The sequence below is a fragment of the Trematomus bernacchii genome, unplaced genomic scaffold (genome assembly GCF_902827165.1).
Source record: "Trematomus bernacchii unplaced genomic scaffold, fTreBer1.1, whole genome shotgun sequence".
Lineage (NCBI taxonomy): Eukaryota > Metazoa > Chordata > Actinopteri > Perciformes > Nototheniidae > Trematomus > Trematomus bernacchii.
Window position 1 is genome coordinate 2716636 of NW_022987771.1, and position 22148 is coordinate 2738783.

At 39.9% G+C, this 22148-nt stretch overlaps 2 protein-coding genes across 2 annotated transcripts; one reads left to right on the plus strand and one right to left on the minus strand.

The window, feature by feature from the left end:
- The first annotated feature begins 7260 nt into the window (after nucleotides 1–7260).
- klf9 (Kruppel-like factor 9) lies at nucleotides 7261–11542 on the plus strand. Its single transcript, XM_034148783.1, has 2 exons — nucleotides 7261–8056; nucleotides 9496–11542. Exons 1-2 carry the CDS (start codon nucleotides 7669–7671, stop codon nucleotides 9774–9776), a joined length of 669 nt encoding a protein of 222 aa, XP_034004674.1. The 5' UTR covers nucleotides 7261–7668; the 3' UTR covers nucleotides 9777–11542.
- A 602-nt stretch (nucleotides 11543–12144) lies between these two features.
- Nucleotides 12145–21442, minus strand: fam219ab (family with sequence similarity 219 member Ab). The gene is made up of 6 exons (XM_034148515.1): nucleotides 21215–21442; nucleotides 20049–20148; nucleotides 17797–17902; nucleotides 16566–16646; nucleotides 16134–16188; nucleotides 12145–13974 (listed from the first exon to the last, which is right to left on the minus strand). The coding sequence occupies exons 1-6, from the start codon at nucleotides 21290–21292 to the stop codon at nucleotides 13816–13818; spliced, it is 579 nt and encodes a 192-aa protein (XP_034004406.1). The 5' UTR covers nucleotides 21293–21442; the 3' UTR covers nucleotides 12145–13815.
- Between the last annotated feature and the right edge of the window lie 706 nt (nucleotides 21443–22148).

Genomic DNA, 22148 nt, shown 5'->3' on the forward strand with positions numbered 1-22148 from the left:
TTCATACTTGGTACGCGGAGGGAACATTATGTACTGAGTCTCAGCACGTGTCCACTCCTTACATGCACGCGCACTCCAAACAACAAATCCAGTTTTGACACAATCACCGTCATGTCGTTTCAACACATCCACATGACCCACAAACTCCCGGCGCACTGCTGAACTCTCGCACACCTCGGTGAGAAGGTAAGCGGCCCCTCCTCCTCTTCCAGGGAACTGTGTACTGTTCTGCGGGAGGAGGAGCTGCAGGAGGAGGACCTGTTGCACGCGGATTTTTTTCCTGGAAATGAAAATATTCCGCCAACAATTGGAGCAGAGTGGGGGCGGAGCTCCAGCACGGGGCTATCTTTTGGCTCACAGCATCTGTTGTGCTGAAATAGGGACTTCGTGTTATAACTCAGCACTCTTCCAGAACTGCTACTTTTCACTTGATGTTACTCATATCTAGTTCAGCATTTGCATTGGTGGAAGAAGTACCCAGATCTTTTACTTAGTGAAAGAGGCAATACCACAATATAAAAATACTCTGATACAAGTAAAAGTCCTGCATTTAAAGTAAAGAATCAAAGCCTTACCATCAAAAATATACTTAAAATACCAAAAGTAAAATGACTAATAATGCAGAATAGCCCATCTCAGAATCATACATAAATGTTTGGTGTATCCTTATTGATGCATTCACGTGTTCAATGGTGTATTTGGTAGGTGGGGATATTTTATTTGTGATACTGCTGGGTTGCTTATTAGTTGATTTATATTTGTGTTTTAATAATCTAAATCTGCAAAATAACTAAAGCTATAAATACATTTAATGTAGGTACATTTAAATTTGCCTGCAAAAGTAAGTCAAATCAAAGTAGAAATATTTGAGTCAAGTACCTCAAACTTGTAGTTAAGTACAGTACTTGAGTATATGTTGGCCTACTTCCACCACGGATCACTGTACTGTATCATTGTATACGTTGTATGACTACAGTATGCTTCAGACATGAGTCACTGCATTGCAAACAGGATTAGCCTCAACTGAAGAGCTACTGTGTTTTAGAGGCGTGGCCCTCGCCTCTGCCTGATGTGAACTGTTGCATTGCATTACAATGCGACATCTCTCACCTTTTAAAATGTACACAAAAGTATCATGGCAAAATCAACATGTAGCTATGTTTGAGGAAGCACAGAAGCATATGAGGACAAAAGCGCAGAAAACGTGTGTGGGACGTTTGGCCTACTTTGTCTGAGTTTTCTCACATAAACAGCCCCAGGGAAGAGCATGTATCTAAATAATGACTACAGAGTTCAGCCAAGGGAAATGTTTCAGAGACAGCATTGCTCAATCCCAGCAACCCCAGAGCTGAGTGAGATTTTCTAGGAAATGTACCCATGAATGAACTGCACTGAAAGCAAAGCACTCTCTTTACGTTTTTGTAAAGCTGTGGGTCTTGTTACAATTTTAAGTAGATAGGCTACTAGTCTAATTTTAGTTTTATACACAAACAATAACACATCCTATAAATCCCACATTTGCAATGCATTATGAAATATGATAGGGCATTACAACACTAGCAACCACGTCATTACAGTTCCACAGTATCTGGATCTATTTCCCATGTAAGGCTTTAAGTTATTATGAGCACACATTTATGGACTCTTGAACGGGAACACGCTGTCTGCTTGAGTCAAGTAGTGCTCTACTTAGCACAACAGGCACAAGCAGGATATGTTCATCATGCTTTTTGTTTGTCTTGACACCAGACTCCACCATGAAAGCTTGAGTGAGAATGCAGAAGTCTCTCTAGACAGGAAGTGCTGTGGAACAAAGGAAACTGTAGACTTCTTGAAAAACATCTGTAATTAAAGTGTGGGAATGCTGGCTTGACAGGATAGAGAAACACAGTGTCTCATACATAATTGCAAGACTTCTTAAACTGCCAAATGAAGTCACATCAGTGGAGATAGTTTGATGTTTCGATCACAACAAACAATCATTTCTAAATGTTTGAATCCTATTAAAACTAAAATGTTAGGCAAATATAGAGCAATTCAAAGAGGATTATGGCAAGCCATTACCACACTCTCCACCAGACCATAATCTAGTGATGCTAATAAAACCTCATAACCTTTCATGTGTAAGAGGTGGAGCAACTGCAGTAAGTGTGGTACGTGTCATCATGTCATTTTCAGTTATATAATTCATGCTTGGAAGGCTTTATGACTGTAGTTGTTAAGCATAATATTGCTTAGACTTAGGCCAAGACCTGCGACAATGAGGATGCAAGCTTAATCATTTACAGGCATCTGCATTATACATATTACACATACAGTGCTAATAAAATATACTTTATCTTGCTTTAGGCAATAGATTGATATTGTGAATGTATGGGGCTGCTTCACACAAAGACACATATATGGCGCATTTCCACTACACGGTCGGCCTCGGCCACACTCGGTACGGCTCGGTACGGCTTGGCCGCGTTGGGCCTTAACAGGGCCGACTCACTTCATGCTGCGCTTCCATTACAGTTTAGGAACTGGGGTAGTTACTATAGTAACGCAGTGTAGGCGGAGCCGTGACGTCATCTTCATTGAGAACTCCAGAAACACAACACAGCCGTTAGCTGTTAGCACTCAGAGCTCACAGCTCCTTATATATGTTCAGAAACTCGACAAAAGTTAAACAAGTACACACCACAGACTGCCTGTGTCATGGTGAATACAGTCGCTGCTTTATTTATGTCTGTATAGGCCGTTGTTGTGAGTGTGGACGGTCAAAGCATATACTGCGTTAGCTTAGCCAATCTCCATCTAGAAAAACACGCATTTTAAAAGGTTTTTCCCCTGCCGTCTGTCTGCAGACTTGACAAAGCATTAATTCATGGTTTTTACTAACCGGTATCAGTATGTTGTTACTTCGGCATCATTTTGAAACGTGTATTACAATTAAATCACGGTCAAATATGTCCATCTTGTTGTAGTTCTAGCCCTCTTGCCAGCGCTCCTCTCTCTAGTTTAGCATACTCAGCCCGACTCAGCCCTGTTTGTTGGCCCCGATAGAACCACAATTTTCTAGGGCCAGAAAAGAGGTGAAAAAGTGGCCCCGCGCCGTGCCGCGCCGGCACTAGGCCTAGTGGAAGCACAACCAAAAAAGGGGACGGCACGACACGGCACGCTTAAAGCGAGCTCCGCGCTGCAGTGGAACTGCGCCAATAGTGTCTTGGAGGGAAGACATTCATTACACCACCAGCTGGCTGTTACAAAGTCACAGCTAATCTAATTTGACATTTAAATCCTTTCTGTTTCTCTTGTTGAGTTTGGCCTATAGGTGGCTTATCATACAAAAACTCTATTATACAATGACAACATATCTGACCTCGTGCCCAGTGTCAAGTGAGTTTACACTGGCACTGAGCAACTCAAGGGAGCTGTGTGGACAGTGAGGACTGCACTAATTTAGGATCACAACAAGGTTGTAAAACTGGCACACAAAGTGCGACCTGTCCCCAGTTTTTACATTAGGGGCCCCAGTGGCTTGTGTTACATCCCAGATAATAATACACATATCTCCCCTTATGACACAGAAGACAGCCCCTAAATACTGAGCTTCAGTCGATGACGAAAAATATGGAGGACGGAAATGTAATATTTATTTGTTTATTCTTTTATTTATTACAGCATTTATTTGCTTGTTTGTGTCTATTTTTTGCATGTATTTAAACTTTTATTTGTTCATTTACTTCTGTATTTACTTATACATTCATTTTTTTAAATATATTATAACTTGTGTCATTTATCGTCCTCTGTAGTGCAGCTGCTAATGTTCCCTCGTCCCAATTTATTAATATTTTTGTATTTTTCCAATACATTATAAACTAAGAATGTCATGATGCCAAAACTCTTAGAATGAACTGAAAACTCACGTCACTGTGTTGACCTCATATAAACTCATACAAATGCTTAAAGTAAAAATATATAGACTCATGTGTTGCAGCTGCTTTCTATGCCTTTTTTTCCAAACGGGTTGCCTGGTTTGACCTTCAGTGATTGATAACGGTGGAGCAAATAGTTCTGCAGAGGTAGGCGGGACTTCCAGCAACTCCAGCGACTATTGGATTCATAGAAACCTACTGTAAGCCAAACACACAGGCCAAATCGAACTGCAGTCCCTACAAAGTACCAAATAGTCGATGAGGCCTGTGATAACACGAAGAGATGCATCTAATTCATCAACATGACAATTATAAACTGTTGCAGCTGGTCCTCAAATTGTTTCCCTTTTTTTCTTTTTCGTTGTGCACAAACATGTCCATGTTGTGCAAAGCAACGTGTTCAAGCCTTTCTTTGAACGAACGGGAAAAAAACATGAAAATCCGTTACTCATCACCCAGCAAGCTGCTTCACAAAGAAGCCAAACATGTACTTGTAAATATTTAAAATAAATAGACTTTTGCAATAAACAGTTTTTTCCAGCATGTGGGACCAGTATGGGATTAGTTTTGTGTCATAAAGATAAAGCAACACTTTCTCCAAATCAAGCAAAACTAAGAGTTTAAGAGAAGAACAAAACTGAGTCAAGCAAAATAAAATAAATTTCAAAAATAAAACTATAAGTTGCAAACAAATCATTTGTGTAATCATATAAACTATAAGTATTTTTTCTTTGTTTTAACATACGTTTTTGTTTGCAGTTCTTTCTCAACGATCAGACTTTTGCTCTCTCTGCAGCTCTCTCGTTTGCGCTCCCCCATTTTTTGTTTTCGATTATGACACAAACATCCCAGGTGGGCGGGACTTTCAGGGGTGCGTTTGCTTCCCCATTGGCTACTCAGTGTTTGAGTGACAGCCCAGTCCTCCGGCGATTGTACAGTGCAGCTGCGGTAGCTGAGCATGGACAGAAGACCCCCAGAAGAACCAGCATTTCAATTATTATAGCCTACTACAAGTGGAAATATATGTAAGTATTAATCATTTGTGTTGTTTGTGCTGTACTATACGGTCTGTTTCTTTATTGTGTTAAGTGAGAAGTAAAGAAAAGCTGTGCTATGAAAGTTAGCTTTTGCTAACTTTAGATCCATAACAATGCAAGCTAAGTAGCCTAACAGCAGGGACAGTTAGCTACATAGCTAGCAGTGAGTGAGCGTTCAGACACCGGCACACACACTCAAACGGACTCGTGTGCCTGACTCTACCAACATGCTTTCATGATTCTGTTTAGATATGCATGTATAAGCCATGATAGCTTATTTTATTAACACGGTAATTTGATATGAAAATCAATGGAGGCTGAGTTTACTACTTCTCTTTGTAGGAAAACCTACCGTCCATGATGCCCCTGAGCTGAGTTTTATTTGTTAACTTCATATTTTTCATTTCCTAAAACATTTATTTTCCTCTCATATTAACAGTATGGATCATTGAGACAGCGTGGTGTCCAGAGGTCTTATCCCGTTTTCCCACTTCCTCTGAGGGGACAGCATCAGATCCACGGAGGGGGGGCATGAAGAGAGACCTGCACCAGCTTCATGAAGAAAGACCTGCACCAGCTTCATGAAGAGAGACCTGCACCAGCTTCATGAAGAAATACCTGCACCAGCTTCATCCACGTTGGCGTTGCTGTTATCACTGGCTCAGTGTCATTTCATTTGACCAAATGTCTTTACATATACATTTAATAGATTTTATTATTATCCACCTTTTTGTTGTATGTCCTTTTATTTAAAAGATTCTTTGAGACTTCATCTTCTGGTTCAAATTTCAATAAATGTAATTTGTATAATCACTCTTTTGTCTTTATTCTACATGAAAATGCTAGAGATTCCATTCAAATCTGTTGATTATTCATATCTTCCTCAGGCTAGGAATAGTATGTCGAGTTTTTAATGCTAAATGTATATCATTTTCTCACATGATATAGAATGAGACAACACAGTTTTTATCCATTGTGTATGAATAAATGCTTCAGCTCTTCAGACCAACATAGTAAGATGTGAGCATGTTCCTCATTTTGTTGGTATGCAACCTAGGTCTGGTCTGTTTAATAAAGCAAATCTGCCACTTTTATATTGTAGAATTTGTTAAATTAAAGCTGTCTTTAATTGTTTGTCCGAAACATAGCAATATATGCTTTTGAAATGTAACATGTCTTTGAGTAAATAACAGTATATAGTTTATATTGTGTATCACCTTTAGCTTGAAAATACATAGATGTGTTTTTTTATCTATAAAATAAATAGATAGACAGACAGACACTTTATCAATCCCAAATTGGGAAATTATTTTCCAGCAGCAGCAGTGTGTTCAGGTAACATATTTAAAGTTGGAATAAAGTATAAACTACACAACACAAGTATAATGCACAGCAATCCATAAGATAAGTCCGATATGTTCATAAAAACTCCCCAGGAGGCACCAACACAAACGTGACCGAGTGGACTCTGGAGTTTGCTGCATGAGTTGCACTGTATGATCTGTGGTGTAGTGGGCTGTCCCTCAAAAACTGAGTAGCCAATGGGGACGCACCCCTGAAAGTCCCGTCGAAGAGCTGCAGCGAGAGCAAAAGTCTGACCATTGAGAAAGAAGCAAAGAGAACTGCAAACAAAAAGATATGTTAAAACAAAGAAAAAATACTTATAGTTTACATGATTACACAAAAGATTTGTTTGCAACTTATAGTTTTATTTTTGAAATTTTATTTATTTTGCTTGACTTTTTTTTCTCTCTTAAACTCTTAGTTTTGCTTGATTCTGAGAAAGTGTTGCTTTATCTTTATGACACAAAACTAATCCCATAGTCCAGGGGCGTACCAGGACAGGGTTGTGAAGCCAGCCACCGTGATGTGATGATGCATTCACGTGCCTCGTAAAAGCTTGCTTCAATGTTTGAATTATTATCATACAACATATTCAATTATAACTGTCAATTTGATTTAAATTGTATAATAAAATATTCCTAAATATATTTTGTTTGTGCTTTATATATAACTATTCCCATTTTTAAATACCAGCAATTTTAACTGATGTGTTTATAATTCAAGTTTGGGCAATGGGACAGGTTTTTCCCAGTCTTTTAAAGCACCTGAAGGCCACATAAGACTAGTCCCTCCCTCTTTTCACAAATCCCAGCCTGTGATTGGTCCACTGCACCTTCACTCACTCTTGTGAATGGACAATTCCAAAAACTGAGTCACATTTCCTCCCAGCCAATCACAGGGCCGCATTGTGATGACACCGTGGGATTCCGCGAAATTGTTTCTTGGAGTTGAGGGAAGTGCCGCTCACTGAGAAATAGGACAAGTTGACGCAAGTGTGGGAGTGCACCGAAAGGAGGAATAAACGCAGACACAAGTGCGTACAGCTCAGTCGGTTAAAGCGGTGTGTTTTATTGTTCCGGCAATTCGAAATAAAAAAACCCAGAGGGAGAAGGAGAGAGGAAGGAATTCAAACGGCTATCTTTCCTGTGGGGGTGTTTAACCATCCGCCCTGCAACCTCAACAAAAACGCAGCCTTTGCGGTCTTACGGAATAGTCACATTGAAGACGACACGTGTGGATGCATAACCACATGTTTCCTTGGGGGACTGCGGTCTGATCACCTCCATCCACATTGTGGGTTTGTTTCTGGATTACCAGCTCCTGGAGATAAACTGTTTCTCTCCTCCACCCTCGGATCTGCTGTAGTGATGTCAGAGGTGGATGTTTCTGCAGACTGTGACCCCAGCCGACCACAGGGACGCACAGAGGACAAAGAGAACCAGGAGAACAGGACTTTACTGATGGTGGCAATGATTTTATTGGACTTGAACAAATGCAACCCTAACGCCATCATCAGCCCCGGAGACAGCAGATGTCTCGGGGGGAGCAGCGAGGTGGAGGACAAGGTGGAGCGGGGGGGCTGCAGGCTGAGCGCCGGGGACAGCCGGGTTACACCCAAACAGTCCAGGATCAAGAAGAAGGTGGTGAAGGAGAGAAAGGAGTGTCCGGAGAAGAGACACTACTGCCCCTTCACCGGCTGCGGGAAGGTGTACGGGAAATCCTCCCACCTCAAAGCCCACCTCAGGGTGCATACCGGTGAGTGAGGGGCCAATATAACGTTTTGTTGACGACAGCAAAACAGCTCTGCGTCACTCACTTATAACATCATTTTTCAGGTGCATGGTAAAGATCAGGGACAGAGCAGTCTGAACAATCTGCAATCACTGCAAGATGAATATGATGTCATTATAAGTCTTTAAACATGATGTCTAACGTTAAAGAAGGCAGTCCATGTTGAGTCTGTGGGATGTGGTATGAGGAGAAAAGACCACATGTTCCTGCAAATGAATAACACGTTATAGGAAAGGTAGTCCCACGAATTTGGGGGGTGTGTGACTGATCGGCCCATAGAGGGCGTGAGGCTGACTGTGAGGGGGAGGGTTGTGGCACTCAGAATATGGGAACGCCGCGTGCCTCCTCCCATAGTTGTTATGCACGCTAGATTGTTCAGGTATGATAATAAAGAAACATCCTGGACCCCAGTCACCATGATGTTATCAACATAATGTCCCGTAAGATCGTCTCTGTTCTGCACCGTGTGTTATCTAACTTGTTTATGTGTTTATTTGCATGTCCCTTATTGTAATCTCACCGACCCCTCAGCTTTAGATCCACATGCAGGTCACTGCGACACTGTTGCCCCCTCATGTTCTTGTACGCACTCCGCAGATAACCAAACCCTGCACCACCACTTCCTCATACGTCATCCGCCCCCTCCCCTTACGTCAGGTTGTAAACAAGGGCAGACATGTGGTTCAGTGGAGCACATGGAGGAGGAGGTGGGAGCAGCCATCGTTTTTTTTCGTTTCTATTGGCTCTTATCATGACTCACCATTTCCAAATCAATATGTTCTCTTATTGTTCCAAGAAATGTTGTTGAGTCAGGCCTTCCCAAAAAATTGAGAAAAAACAAAACCCAAAATCCTTTGGTGAAACGATCTCTGTATGACTGCCCCCCTCCTTCTCAAACTTGATTTATTGTGTACTCGGTGTTCTTTTTATGTATTGCCTGCCCTCCCTCTTTCAATGGCTATAAATAAAGGAAATAATAAAACTACCATAGTTTGATTAAAAACTGTTCCCTGATAAAAGTTATTTTTTGGGGGCGTTCCTGGTGACTTGGAACTGATGACATAATTAGTGGTGTTTTTTTTAGATTTGTTTTGAAAAAAATATGCATTTCTTAAATGTGGGCTGGTTGTAAATGTGGTTAAAATATGGCATATAAATGAAACCATTATTAATAATAATTATTATTAATAACATAATATTAATATATTATATAATAAAGGAATAATAAATATTATTAATTATATTATATATTTATTACATTTTTTGTCCTTGGGTTCTCCAAATATGAGGAAATAAATATCAGCAAAACACAGTAGTTTTTGTTAGATTTTTGTATAACAAAATGCAGGAAGCAGTCTTTAAAAGAGTAGTGATTTAAACCGTGTGTGTGTGTGTGTCCTCAGGTGAGCGGCCCTTCGAGTGCACGTGGCCTGTCTGCGGGAAGAAGTTCTCCCGCTCAGACGAGCTGACGCGTCACTACCGCACACACACGGGCGAGAAGCGCTTCAACTGCCCCATGTGTGCCAAGTGCTTCATCCGGAGCGACCACCTGACCAAACACGCCCGGCGGCACGCAGGTTTCCATCCCAGCATGCTTCAGGGCTCCAGCGCGGCCAAGAGGCGCCGCTGCTCCCTGTCCCTGTCCTCGTCTGACTCTGGAGACCAAAGCCCTGTGGGGGTGTGAGACCCTCCCTCCTGATGTGCACACACACACACACACACACACACACACACACACACACACACACACACACACACACACACACACACACACACACACACACACACACACACACACACAGTGCAGGAGAGAGAGAGCACACACAGACACCATGTGTGCTGTTTGCACTAATGTCATACACTAATCCCGTCCAATCAATCAACTCCACCAGCCAGACCACTCTGTAAAATCTTTTCTCTATGCATGTAACATTGTGTAACAGCAAACAGAAATATAAGTTATGTATTCAAACTCAACCCCTGTTACTTCCTGAGATAATTGGTATTTATTAGTCAGGGTCAATTTCTATTTGCTTTGCCATTTATTATCATTACTATATGTTATTTGTGTTTCTTTGTTGGAAGAATCTGTAATCTATTAGGCATTCATGTGTATATATATAGTTCCCATTAACACTACATGTGTTTCCTTGCATCACAAACTTCATTTACAGAAAGAAAACAAATCATTACTGAGATATTCAAGTGCGTTTAGAAGTTTTGGGGATTTTCCTTTAGTAAATATGATTTTTCTTTTTACATATACACTCATACTTGTACAGTAACTCAAGTCCAGGACCAGGCGAATGTACAGTACAAGTATTGTCATATAAATATATAAAACAGATTCACTTTTAGATGGAGGATGTACTCAATATACTGTAGTTTAGTGAGGTTAGAGAAGACAAATCTATTATATAGAGAATTACAGAGTTTTTTGTATTTTATAATTATATATATATTGGGCTAGTTTGCTTGTACAGTTTCCTGTGTTGTGCGTCACATCGTGATTAAGTTACTAATAATTAACCTTTACACATAGGCAAGCCTTGTGGGGAAATACATTGAACACATTTGCAATGCTTTTCCAGGCTTGAATGTTAATAGTGCAGGGATAAACACAACAGGGTTGAACCTTTTAAAAGGGAAAGTTATATATAAAGATACATATTTAGTTTTAAAAAAAGAGGTCTGTGCCTTTTTCAAAGTTTTTTTATTTTAGCAGAGAGGAATTTCTACATTGTGGAAAATCTTCATATTCTATAGATTGATATTCAAAAATACTTTGAATATCAATGACTGTCTGTAATGCCAACAGTGCCAGTTGCTGATCATTTAACTACCTTTTGTTTACTCTGTATCTGGACTGCATTTCATCAGGGAACAATGTGAGGCCATTTCTGTCAACACCCCCTGGTGGAGACATGGAAGCACAACATTTCTCACAAACGGACATTTTTATTTATATTTTACATCCTCGCATTTTGAGGCAAGCTCTCTTTATTAGTTTGTGAATTCCAACATGTAGCATGTTTGTATGTATTTCTTTGGTACAATGATTTTTGTATTTGTTAGGTGATCTTTTATAATGTAACTAATGGGGTGAAAGACCCTTTTCGTCCACTACTGGAGCTACAAACATTGTTGATGTCAATAGTTTTCTTTATATAAATGCCACGTAAAAGTATAAAAACGTCCAGATAGAGTGTAAAGTTAGGTATAGTTAAGCTTGTAGGACACACATGTATTTATACAATGCTGTTTTTTATTTTCATGGCATTATGACAACTGTGATTAGATGTTGGTGCCTTTCAGGTCGAAGCCTTTACTTCTGATGCTACTGTACTGTAATCAGGTCTGTCCCCACAGAGCCGTGTTATCGCAATATTCATAGCTGTGTAATAATTACTGCTCAAAGGTTTTAACATTAAAATTATTTTTCTTTCTAAACAGTTGCTCATTTGTTCTGTTCCAAAACACACACTGTACTTCACACCTTTTATAAATACATAGAGGCTCTTCTTTATTGCTGTGTAAACAGGTGGGAGAAGTACAAGTAGAAGTACCACTTCTATAAGTAAAAGTCCTGCAATCACAATGTTACTCAAGTGAAAGTACAAAAGTATTAGCATCAAAATATATATTTAAAGTACCCATTTCAGAATAATATATATTATATTATTTGATTACAATTATGGATGCATTAATGTGTTTATCAAAGCTGGTAAAGGTGCAGCTAGTTTTAATGTCTTTGTATACTGCAGTGTACTCCAGGTGTAAGTAAAGTCTTATTTAAGTGTTTATTATATTTCTAATTATTAATCAAAAGCTGCAAAGTAACTCAAGGTATTTAGTACATGTAGTGGAGTAAAAGTACACGATTGACCTCTGAATTGTAATGGAGTAGAAGTACAAAGTAGCAAAATATTCAAGTAAAGTACAAGTCCCTCCAAATTGTACTTAAGTAATGAGTAAATCTACTTAGTTACTTTACACCACTGTGTTAATAAGGTGATACAAAGAAAGAGTAAGGTAGAACAGATAGTACTCCATTAGCTTTGTGTTTATTTATTCTTTTCATACACTGCACATAACAATAACATTGTTAAATACTGTAATGGTAGTGTTTACATTACAAGACAAATAAAAAAAATGAAACCAAAGAAAAACATTATTAAGAAAAACTTCATAAACAGCAAATGGATCAAATGGCAATTAATACACAAGTCTTTTAAACTTCTCGATACTTAAGGCAAACTCTAATGGCAAATGATAGATTTAGGAGGCCATGGAGAGAGTCATAAATGAAGAACAATACTGCTCCAACTAAATGTTGCAATTAAAAAACGATTTCCAACCCATTAGTCAAAGGAGACACATAGATGCCATCTCACTCACTGGCCGTTTCTCAATGTCGAGTAAACCTGCTGCAGAGCCACTATTTCAAGTATACTACGTCAGTGGCACCGAAGGACTGTTTAAATGCATGCCCAGCATTCGGCGCCACTCGATGACGTAGTATACTTGAAATAGTGGCTCTGCAGCAGGTATACTCGACATTGAGAAACGGCCACTATGTTGGCATTGTATGTCAGTATACATGCATATGCCTGTGTGCTCTCTTTAAAATCCGCTCTCTTTAAAACAGATATGGGGAAAAGTGTCCAGTGATGGAGAATATATATACTATGGGGTGTACAGCAGTGTTTAAGGAAAAATCTATCTTAAGGTCACCCCACGTTCCTTTGGCCTTGATAACATGTTTATCATGTGAGCATCATGTGTTAGAGGGTCGTGCAGCGATATGTAATCTTTCCCTTTTGACACAGTTCATTTCAGATAAGACACTGTCACTGCTATGCAGGAAAGAGTACACAGATATGAGCCCTACAAAAGAAAAAATGTGCAAATTCAAACAATACCAGTCAATAGGTTGCACAATCAACATAGGGCAGAAATTAAATGTGCAACCAGCTACTTCCTTTTTATTTTCAACTTATGTATTCAGTCTAGTGCTCTTCATGCAATTAGTTCCTAAGCCATTCATGTTCACAGGTTCATCTCTAAACTCTGCCTTAAACATATCCAGCCAATAAGTGTTGAGGGTGAGTGAATGAGTGCAACCTGTGCTACATAACAACCCCGTACAGTACAATGAATATGGTACCAGATATCCTCTATGCAGGGACTCCACACCTCTAAAACATCTCCATGTCAGCACATACAATCAAACGTATCATCAGTCTTAAAAAAGGGAAGCATTAAATAAAAACGAAATTAAAAAAACTAGAAAAATGCAAAGGTGAAACCCAGAAAGAAACTGTTGAGTCATCAGTTATGATGTTTGTTATTCTTCAGGGAAATGGATTTCTCTTTATAGCATCAATTGACCTTCTGTCCACTAATATTAGTGTGTTACATCATGTTCACCAGGAGAAGGGCTCTCGAACACGTCCAACCATAGGAGGAAACCACCACTTCTACTTAAATACACATTGAATATTTTCAACTGTCTTCCTTCTCCTACATGTTAAACCAAATACTCTATATGTTAATCGGATTACTCCTCATTGTCATCATAGCACTTAACTGTCATTATAATACTCTACCAATACTTCACTGTCACCACTGTGGAGGCGAAGTAAACTCACAGCAGATGAAGATTGGGGGTTATATTGTGTGAAAGGGGGGGGGGGGGGGGGCAGAAGGTCACAGGGGCGGGGTTACTGTATTTGACAGGTGGTGGAGGAGGTGGCCTGGCAGCACATGCAGGTGGGGTTGACTGATTTAGGCGGGATCAGATCCAGGTCCTCGTCGTCGGGGATCTCGTCTAGGCGGTAACCATCTTTCAGCAGCTGGATGTTCAGATCCTGATTGATTTGCTGGAGAAGAGAGGATAAAGAGAGGAGATTGATGCGTTTGAACAGGGTTTACCAACCTAAATACTTTCTACTGGGCCACTCACTGTTAAACACTCAACAAGTGATTATTAACTACGGTTATCATGATGGGCTGAACGATTAATCGATTTTAAAATCGAAATCGCGATTTGAAATGATGCAATTATCAAATCGCAAATCAGTCATCCACACCAATCAGAAGTGCTGTGCTCCACATGTACCAGCCATTGTTAACCAATCAGACTCCGCTTCGAGCGATAGAAGCACTAACAAAGAATTGCTAACAAAGCACTTATATACTAACTAAGGACTGGCTTATCTAAAGCCAGTTGAGCAGCACTTGAAATGTTTTAGCTCTATGAAACCTAATGTACTTATATGATTCTGTTTTCTTCAAGTTTGTATCTTGTTGGTCGAATGCACTTATTGTAAGTCGCTTTGGATAAAAGCGTCAGCTAAATGCAATGTAATGTAATGTAAAAGTGGCCCATGATAGAAGGTGATAGACAGATTGATCCAATCACCTGCCAAGTATTTTTGAAATACTTTTCCAAATGGCTTCCAATGGAGCTTTCCTAGATGCTTTGGTGAAACAAACCATCTGAGTCAGGTTAGTAATGCTCCATCACATGTTCTACATCTATTACAGGGTGAATCTTAAACTGAAGCTTGACTTTAAAGCAACCCAACGGAAGTTTCATGTAAGTTTAGTTCATTCACTCGTAGCTCGGGCTGTGGGGGTGCTAGAGACGGGAGCACGTTGATACGACCTTCCTAGCCGGAGATATGGCCGCATTATACAATAAACTTCCGTTGGGTCGCTTAAAAACAAATATCGCAAATCGAATCGCAATCGCAATATCTGTCAGAAAAATTGCAATTTGATTATTTCCCCAAATCGTGCAGCCCTAGTCTAGCGTCCCAAACCTAGTAGTTCCTGTTATAAACAGCTAGCCAACTAGCTAAAAACAAATGAAGCTTTGTGAAACATAGTTTGACATTTGGGGTATATAAAACTATTCACCTCCTGGCAGAGCATTAGATGAGATGATTGATACTAATTTCATGTTTGTAGCATATGCTAAATATGAAGCTACAGGTAGCTGCTAGCTAGCTTAGCTTAGCACAAAGACTAGCCTTGCTGTATCCAGCGTTGACGAAACTATCTAACAACACCTGTATCACTTATTTACATGTTATATATTGTTTGTTTAATCCATAAAAGACAGAGGGGTGTATGAAAGACAATTCATACACCCCTCGAGATTTGAAGTCTTTTACAGACTTCAAATCTCATGGCTTGTTTTCAAGCTTGTGACTGAGAGTGAGTAACATTTACAGTGGTAACCATGGAAAACTGAGTGAGGGCACGATCACAGATGGCTGTAATGATCATCACTTGGAGTTTTGTCATAAATGTGATGACTACTGTCCTGCTGTGATTTTTTTAAAGGAAAACAATGCCTTTGTTTGCTGGAAACTTTTTATGTAATAACTGAACTGTCTAGTCTACTGTTGATAATCCTGTACACTTTAATACATAAATAACAACCACAATGCCCTTCTTTGTTAGCTTTAGTACAGTCATGCTTGGCACAGTTTATTGCTTGCTTACAACTTATTGTTGTTAGCTAGAACTTCGAAAGAGGGTACAATTACTAAATTGGGGTTGTAACATGTATATTAGCTATTTCTCTGACGCCATGGTGGCATTAAAATCTGAACCCTTGTTGGCTTGAATACATTATATCAACAAGCTTGGTCGTGTCAGAGACAGACAAATTATGGAAACTAGGATTCCTCTGGGGAATAAATGATGTCTGTGATTTGCATTTAAATTGGCAGCAGCGGTGAAAATATGATGTTAGGAGAGACACCCAGAGATGACATTACATTTATTTCCAGCATCGTGTTTCATGCAGTGTAATAACGCTCTTGTAGCTAGGGGGCCACACAGAATTATCATGGATGAGCAGGAAGGATATAAATGGGTTTTTGTTGAGACTGACGCATAAAAGCCGGGCTCTCTGGCCTCTTGACATTTATGGGAAATGGAGTGAAAAAGGCGAGGAGAGGGGGGGCTGAATGAGAGAGCAAATGTGAGGCAAAGAAGGCGAGGTTTGCTCGATCAGATATCTCACCTCAGCAGAGGAGTATCCCGACGATGAGTATCTAGACATGTCAAAATCATCATCACTGAAACAAACAAATAACACAGGTTAGCTTATCAAGTCTGTGGTTAATGTGTTTAAGTGGCAAGAAGGGCATTCATCACAATCTGTTTCTTTGCCAAGTCCGTTTCACGTCCAATTAATTTGCTTTAGTGAGCTGGTTAATTAAATAAACATAGTAGTAAGAGAAAATGAAATGATAAATAAAAGCACGTTCAAAAAACCAGGAACAAATGTAGAATAAATGTTTTTACAATAAACAAATCTGTAATATATCTGAGAAGAAAACAATTATACACATGTAAAAAAAGTACAATAAACATATGTACAGTATAGCAATTAAAATGAAGGGGTTGTTCCATGTATGTGTGTTTTTGTTTGCATGTGTGTGTGTGTGTTTACCTGTCTGTGTCTAGGGCCACCAAGGGCTTCTCATCTGGGCTCTGGTCTAAAGAGGAGTAGCCTTTGTTAGGCACTACCAACCTGCAGAGAGGGAACATAGAGAGAAAGAGAAGAAGAAGAAGAAATGATAAGAGGAAAAGTAAAAGGGTGCAACAGAGTACGAGAGGAAGAACGGAGGAACAGATGGTGGAGGGAAAATAGATCCCCTAACAGGAAGAAGTGAGTAAGACTGGCAGAGCTGCTTAAATAAAAGAAAGGATTGCCTGGAGGCGACCTCGCGGCTGAACTACAGGAACAACTGAAGCATGAAAGATGTCTCATTTGTAACTGGAACATCTTACAGACCCTGAATCAATAAGACTATACTCTTGCGAGCCTCACTGGCAGACAGAAATAATGGACATGAGGATGAAATCCCTCCTGTCATGTTCCTGATGTTACACATGTTCCTGATGTTACACATGTTCCTGATGTTACACATGTTCCTGATGTTACACATGTTCCTGATGTTACACATGTTCCGGATGTTACACATGTTCCTGATGTTACACATGTTCCTGATGTTACACATGCTCCTGATGTTACACATGCTCCTGATGTTACACATGTGTAGCACTGGGGTCATGTCTGCACCACTTTGTGAAATGGTTGATTTTGTCCCTCTTACTTTTTCAAAATTCATTTAGGATTTAGGATTTGTTTGTATATTAAGGACTTAAGAAAGGTTTATTTGCACAATATGAGAATATAAAATGCTATGTAAATATGGAATAAAAGAAGGTACATTGTCATCAACGAAAAAGAATATCCCCTCCTAGCTTACTTATTATAAAATAACCAAGAATCCTGCATGTATTCGTCAGTAACTCCAAACATATCTTGACATTGTTTCTTGATTTTTCACAATCTTGATACTTATCAAAACAAATTTCAATACAAAGTGACACCCTTGTACACATGTAATCTACAAAAAATACTTGATGAGGTAAGCCAAATAGAATAATGGACATTTGCAGTTGCTCAAAATACGTCATGTAATACTGTACAGAATGTGTACACTTACATTTTGTACAGGTCTGGGCTGTATGTAAGTGCTACAGCACACTAAGGACTTAAATTGAGTTTATCACTTTAACTAAATACATTTTAATGACCGTAATCGCTCAAGAAGACACCAGCCAGCCTGTCATTTCCTCTGCTAAACCGAGAGACCCCATCGCTCACTTCTTACCGTGTGCGAGCCATGACGTTGTTCTTCTTCGGCTGCTGGTTCACGGGACTTCCTACAGCCGTGCTGTTCTTCAATGAGCCCTTCCTAGCCAGATCTCTCTGTTTCTCTGCACAAGAAACACACACAGGAACACACATTCATCATTTCTCAACTTTCTGTTGCATTTCATTTTGTTGCACTGCAAACTTTGGGGAGTTCTCTTCAGATTGTCAAATGTACTAAAGAGTAGGCCCAGGTTTGACCCAGTTTAATGATACTAAAGTCCATCCGGAAGTGTGATGATACGTCAAGGGAACAAGGTTGAGCTTTGACTTTCATGTATTTTATTTCTACAGATGATAAGATCAATTGGCTTTGCAGCACAGTAGCATCAGGACATTTCAGTTTCTGTTTGCAGGAGTAATCGTTGCCGTTGGGGCTGAGAGTTTGTTTAAGTTAATAAATGATGATACAAAAGCCACAAGGAATAAGACAATACATTCAGAAACAACATGCTTATGCCTCCTTTTTTAACTTTTTTGATTCTCACAGTTGAGAGATAACTAAACCAATACTAGAAGTCTAGTCTGAGCCATCGGTGAACATTAGTGATGTGTCGGTCGCGAACGAGCCCGCGAACAAGCCGCGCTACAGCTGCTCCATGCATGCATGCAGTGACATGTAATATCCAAGGATTAGAGACTGTTGGATGCTGCTGTACTGAGCATTGCAATATATTTATTTTCACTATGTTACTTATTTATGATTATCCTTGGGCTCAGCAAAGATTTGATGTCAGCTGTTGCTGTCTTTTTTTCTATAGTTAATACTGAAATAGAGCCCTGCTGTTTTGTTAGGGCTTTTTCTTTAAATATAATTTTAAAATGTCGATACAGTAGCCCCTTTTTTAAAATGTCTATGCTTAAGTTTTTATAGGTGTTGCTATCTGCTTTGTGTAGCGTGGTTCTACAAGCAAGTCAGTGCATTCATTGGGTGGTATCAGAGAGATACAAGGGTCTGTAAATGCAATGAAAACAATTGGCCACAGCAAATAATTGATATTAAACATGTAATTTTTACTTTTGGATACTTCGGTACAAAGGATGTATTGAATAATTTAAGTGATATATGTGTACACATATAAATCATTAGTCAAAACAGGGCTACATTTGATTGAATTATAAAAGGTATATGTGGTAAACTGAAGAGCCGTTTGGGAGCCGAAAGAGCCGGCTCTTCTTGGTGAGCCGAGCCAAATGATCCGGCTCACTAAAAAGAGCCGGAATTCCCATCACTAGTCAAATGTTTTAAAAAGCCATTAAATTCAGATTACAGCCTTTTACATCCGATGGTTAAACAAGCATGAATACTTCAGGAAATAGGTTCAGATTGTATTTGATCAACAGGAAATGTTTTGACAGTGTTTACATGTAATTAAAAGGTTGAACACCTGATGAGCAGAATAATATGAAATATAATGGTCTTACTTAAAACATATAGTATAGATGTAGAATACAACGACCCTTTCCATGCAATTCTTCCTGATGTACTTGTTTCTTTAAGTCTTTGGCTAAGAAAGTCCTACATCGGAGAACAATAAGAAAGAGGCGCTGCTGCTCACTGGACTCTGTCCAAGGTGCTGAAATGAGCCTTTAAGGACTGGAGCTTTTCATAAGAGACTCAAACTCCCAAATGTAAAACAAAACCAGAATGGCTAACAATGCTGCCATGGACATCAAACAATGAAATGGATTCAAGCTGTAACAATACGTTTATTAATAGGTAAGGTGCATGTCAAGTCACAGTTACATTTGAAGCTAAAGGCCAAACCTTTACTTATTCTAGCTCCTGTGTGTGAAGATGAAGGTGTACATTAAATACTTTTTTGGTGTATGGGACTATTACTCAGAAGATATATCTTTGCAGGGCAACACCTTAGGCTTTGGAAACTTGTGACAGTCTTCTCTGATATAGATATCCTTAAATACTTCTTAATTATTTTTCAGCAGCATAACAAGGATGATTAAACAACACTCAATTACCACACAGCCTTGTTATAGGAAAGTTCTCTCTAAATGTTTTCTAGACTCTTCAGAGGCCATCAGAGGAAGTAAAATGTAACACAATCTCTTTCTTGCCTGGAGATGATGACACATCTGGACATATGAGCAGGATAGTCTTTCCAGGACTATAAATAAGCAGTTGATTACAGGATATGCAGATTCCCACAGGGACTCACTTAGCCTAAAAAATACCGTATAGCTCTTCCTCACCTATTTTCCTCTGCAGGGGTGAGGGCTTGTAGTTGATGGTGACAGGTTCCCCCTCTCGGGTGTCGGAGTCCGCCTCTGAAGCCGTGGACGAGGCCGGGTCCTGGAGACACAGAGATGAGCAGAAATGTGCATTACTGAGGCAGTAATGAATAATCAATACCTTTTTGTTATGCATTAAACAACCTACCGACAATGTGAATGAAACGGTTCATAAATAGATAAAACATGTGTGGAAAAGCCCGTATAATGAATGTTTGAGGTGTTGCACGGTCATCTTGTTTCTAAAATATTTAAACTACTTGCTAACACAATGTAAAAAGGGCAACCTATAGGTTTTGTCCAAGCTACAGAATGAAATGATGAAAACATCTAAAGTGAAAGCAAAATATTGGGTGATTCTTGATTCGGTGAGGTTGCTCCAGGACCCTTTGGAGGACTCCTGGAAGTCCCTGGATGATTGGAAAACATTCCCAAAAATGCACACATGCTTTAAGGAAGGGAAAATACCTCGTATATCTCGCTATATGACGCACAAGAGATGAATGGATGTGTACAAACGCCTGGAGACATGAGGTCAGAATACCTCGGGTCTAGTCTGGCTCTCTATAGCGGCAGAAGAGGCCGCCCAGCAGGCTGGAGTAACCCAGGGCCCCGCCACAGGCCACGGAGCGCACCGCTAAATCACATACACTGATTTATTGTATCAATTCATTGTGCTCTGACGGTACATACAAGCACATATTTGAGATTAAACGCCGCTCACTAATCACGGCAAGGCAACACAAGTGGCGTTTAGCCGGAGCAACTTGCTGCATGGATGCTGGGGGTGTAGCAGCAGCAGCGGCGGTGGGATGGGATGTTTTTCCAGACATGACGGAGGCTGATCACTACGCAGCAGATCGGACGCTGCTGGCATTACACACAGAAAACGAAAACATCCATCTATGATTGAAATCTATTACCCTCTGACTAATTACACTTTTCATTATGGCCGAAAATGGTACCAGGATACGCATGGCAGCAGGTGATGGATATGTCGGGATCCCGGGAAATATCGTGATGAATGGAAGGCCCAAAACACTAGACATACCAAAAATAACAGTGACAACAGAAAAACACTCATTTAGATGTTCTCTAATTGATAATAGTTATGATCTCTGTCTCACCAGCGGCTGCATCTCCGCCTGCATCTCTGCCTCCTGCACGGCACTGGGCACCTGGAATCTGTCTTTTTCTTCCATCATGTTGGCAGCGCGCCTCGGTCCTCCTTCCTTTGGAAACGGTGTGTTTGTATCGGGGGGTTTCGACGAGTTATCGCCGAGATTGTGAAACGATCTCAGATTTGTAGAAATCTCTGTAGTTCTCCGGTGGCGAACCTCATCCCAGCAGGCAGTGTGTCGACGGTGGTGTGACGGTGGCTCCAACACCCATTTCCGGGTAGGGGATTCCATGCTAGGGTCGAGGGACCCAGAAGGGGCCGTTGAAAGAGGACAAAAGTGGTCCCAAGCTAATTGAGTTATGATGACAGTGAGAAGATTTTTAAGTAGCCTACTTTAATACAAGTTCAAGATAGCATACTTTACTACTCCTCCTAATGTCAGGCAAATATTGTACTTTATTAATTCAATGTATAAATGTAATTCAAGTTAGTGTTCCTATTGAAACAAATATTATATTTAAAAAAAAAATGTATTTAGTTGTTATTATAATAAGTTGAGTTAAGATAAGACTGTGTGGGAAACTCACAAGTTACATTAAAGTGATATCACATTCATGCATCAATAATCATATCCAATACAATAATATACAGTACATTATTTACAAATGGACTATTCTGCGTTATGCAGGGTTTTATTTACATTTCAAAATCAACAACAAAACCTTAAATTATGACAACAGAGGCCTGTACTACGAAGCCGGATTTTCGCTTAGCGGGCTAACTTCAGGGAAAACTCTGGGTTTCCGGTCCTACGACGCTGGTTCTCTTTTTAGCGGGCTAGATCTCCATGGTAACTTATGCTGAGCGGCTAACCTGGTACGGAGCAGGTTAGGTTGCAGGCTAAGAGATCAAGTCAGTGAAAGCACCGCCTGCTGACCAAT

What these genes read in the sequence shown, in the direction of transcription:
- klf9 (XM_034148783.1), top strand. Translation starts at nt 7,669, where the DNA reads ATGTCAGAGGTGGATGTTTCTGCAGACTGTGACCCCAGCCGACCACAG. An exon ending in CCACCTCAGGGTGCATACCG is followed by an intron (nt 8,057 to 9,495) that starts GTGAGTGAGGGG and finishes GTGTGTCCTCAG; the next exon opens with GTGAGCGGCCCTTCGAGTGC.
- fam219ab (XM_034148515.1), bottom strand. Translation starts at nt 21,292, where the DNA reads ATGATGGAAGAAAAAGACAGATTCCAGGTGCCCAGTGCCGTGCAGGAG. An exon ending in GTGGCCCTAGACACAGACAG is followed by an intron (nt 16,189 to 16,565) that starts GTAAACACACAC and finishes TGTTTGTTTCAG; the next exon opens with TGATGATGATTTTGACATGT. An exon ending in CGGGATACTCCTCTGCTGAG is followed by an intron (nt 13,975 to 16,133) that starts GTGAGATATCTG and finishes TCTCTTCTCCAG; the next exon opens with CAAATCAATCAGGATCTGAA.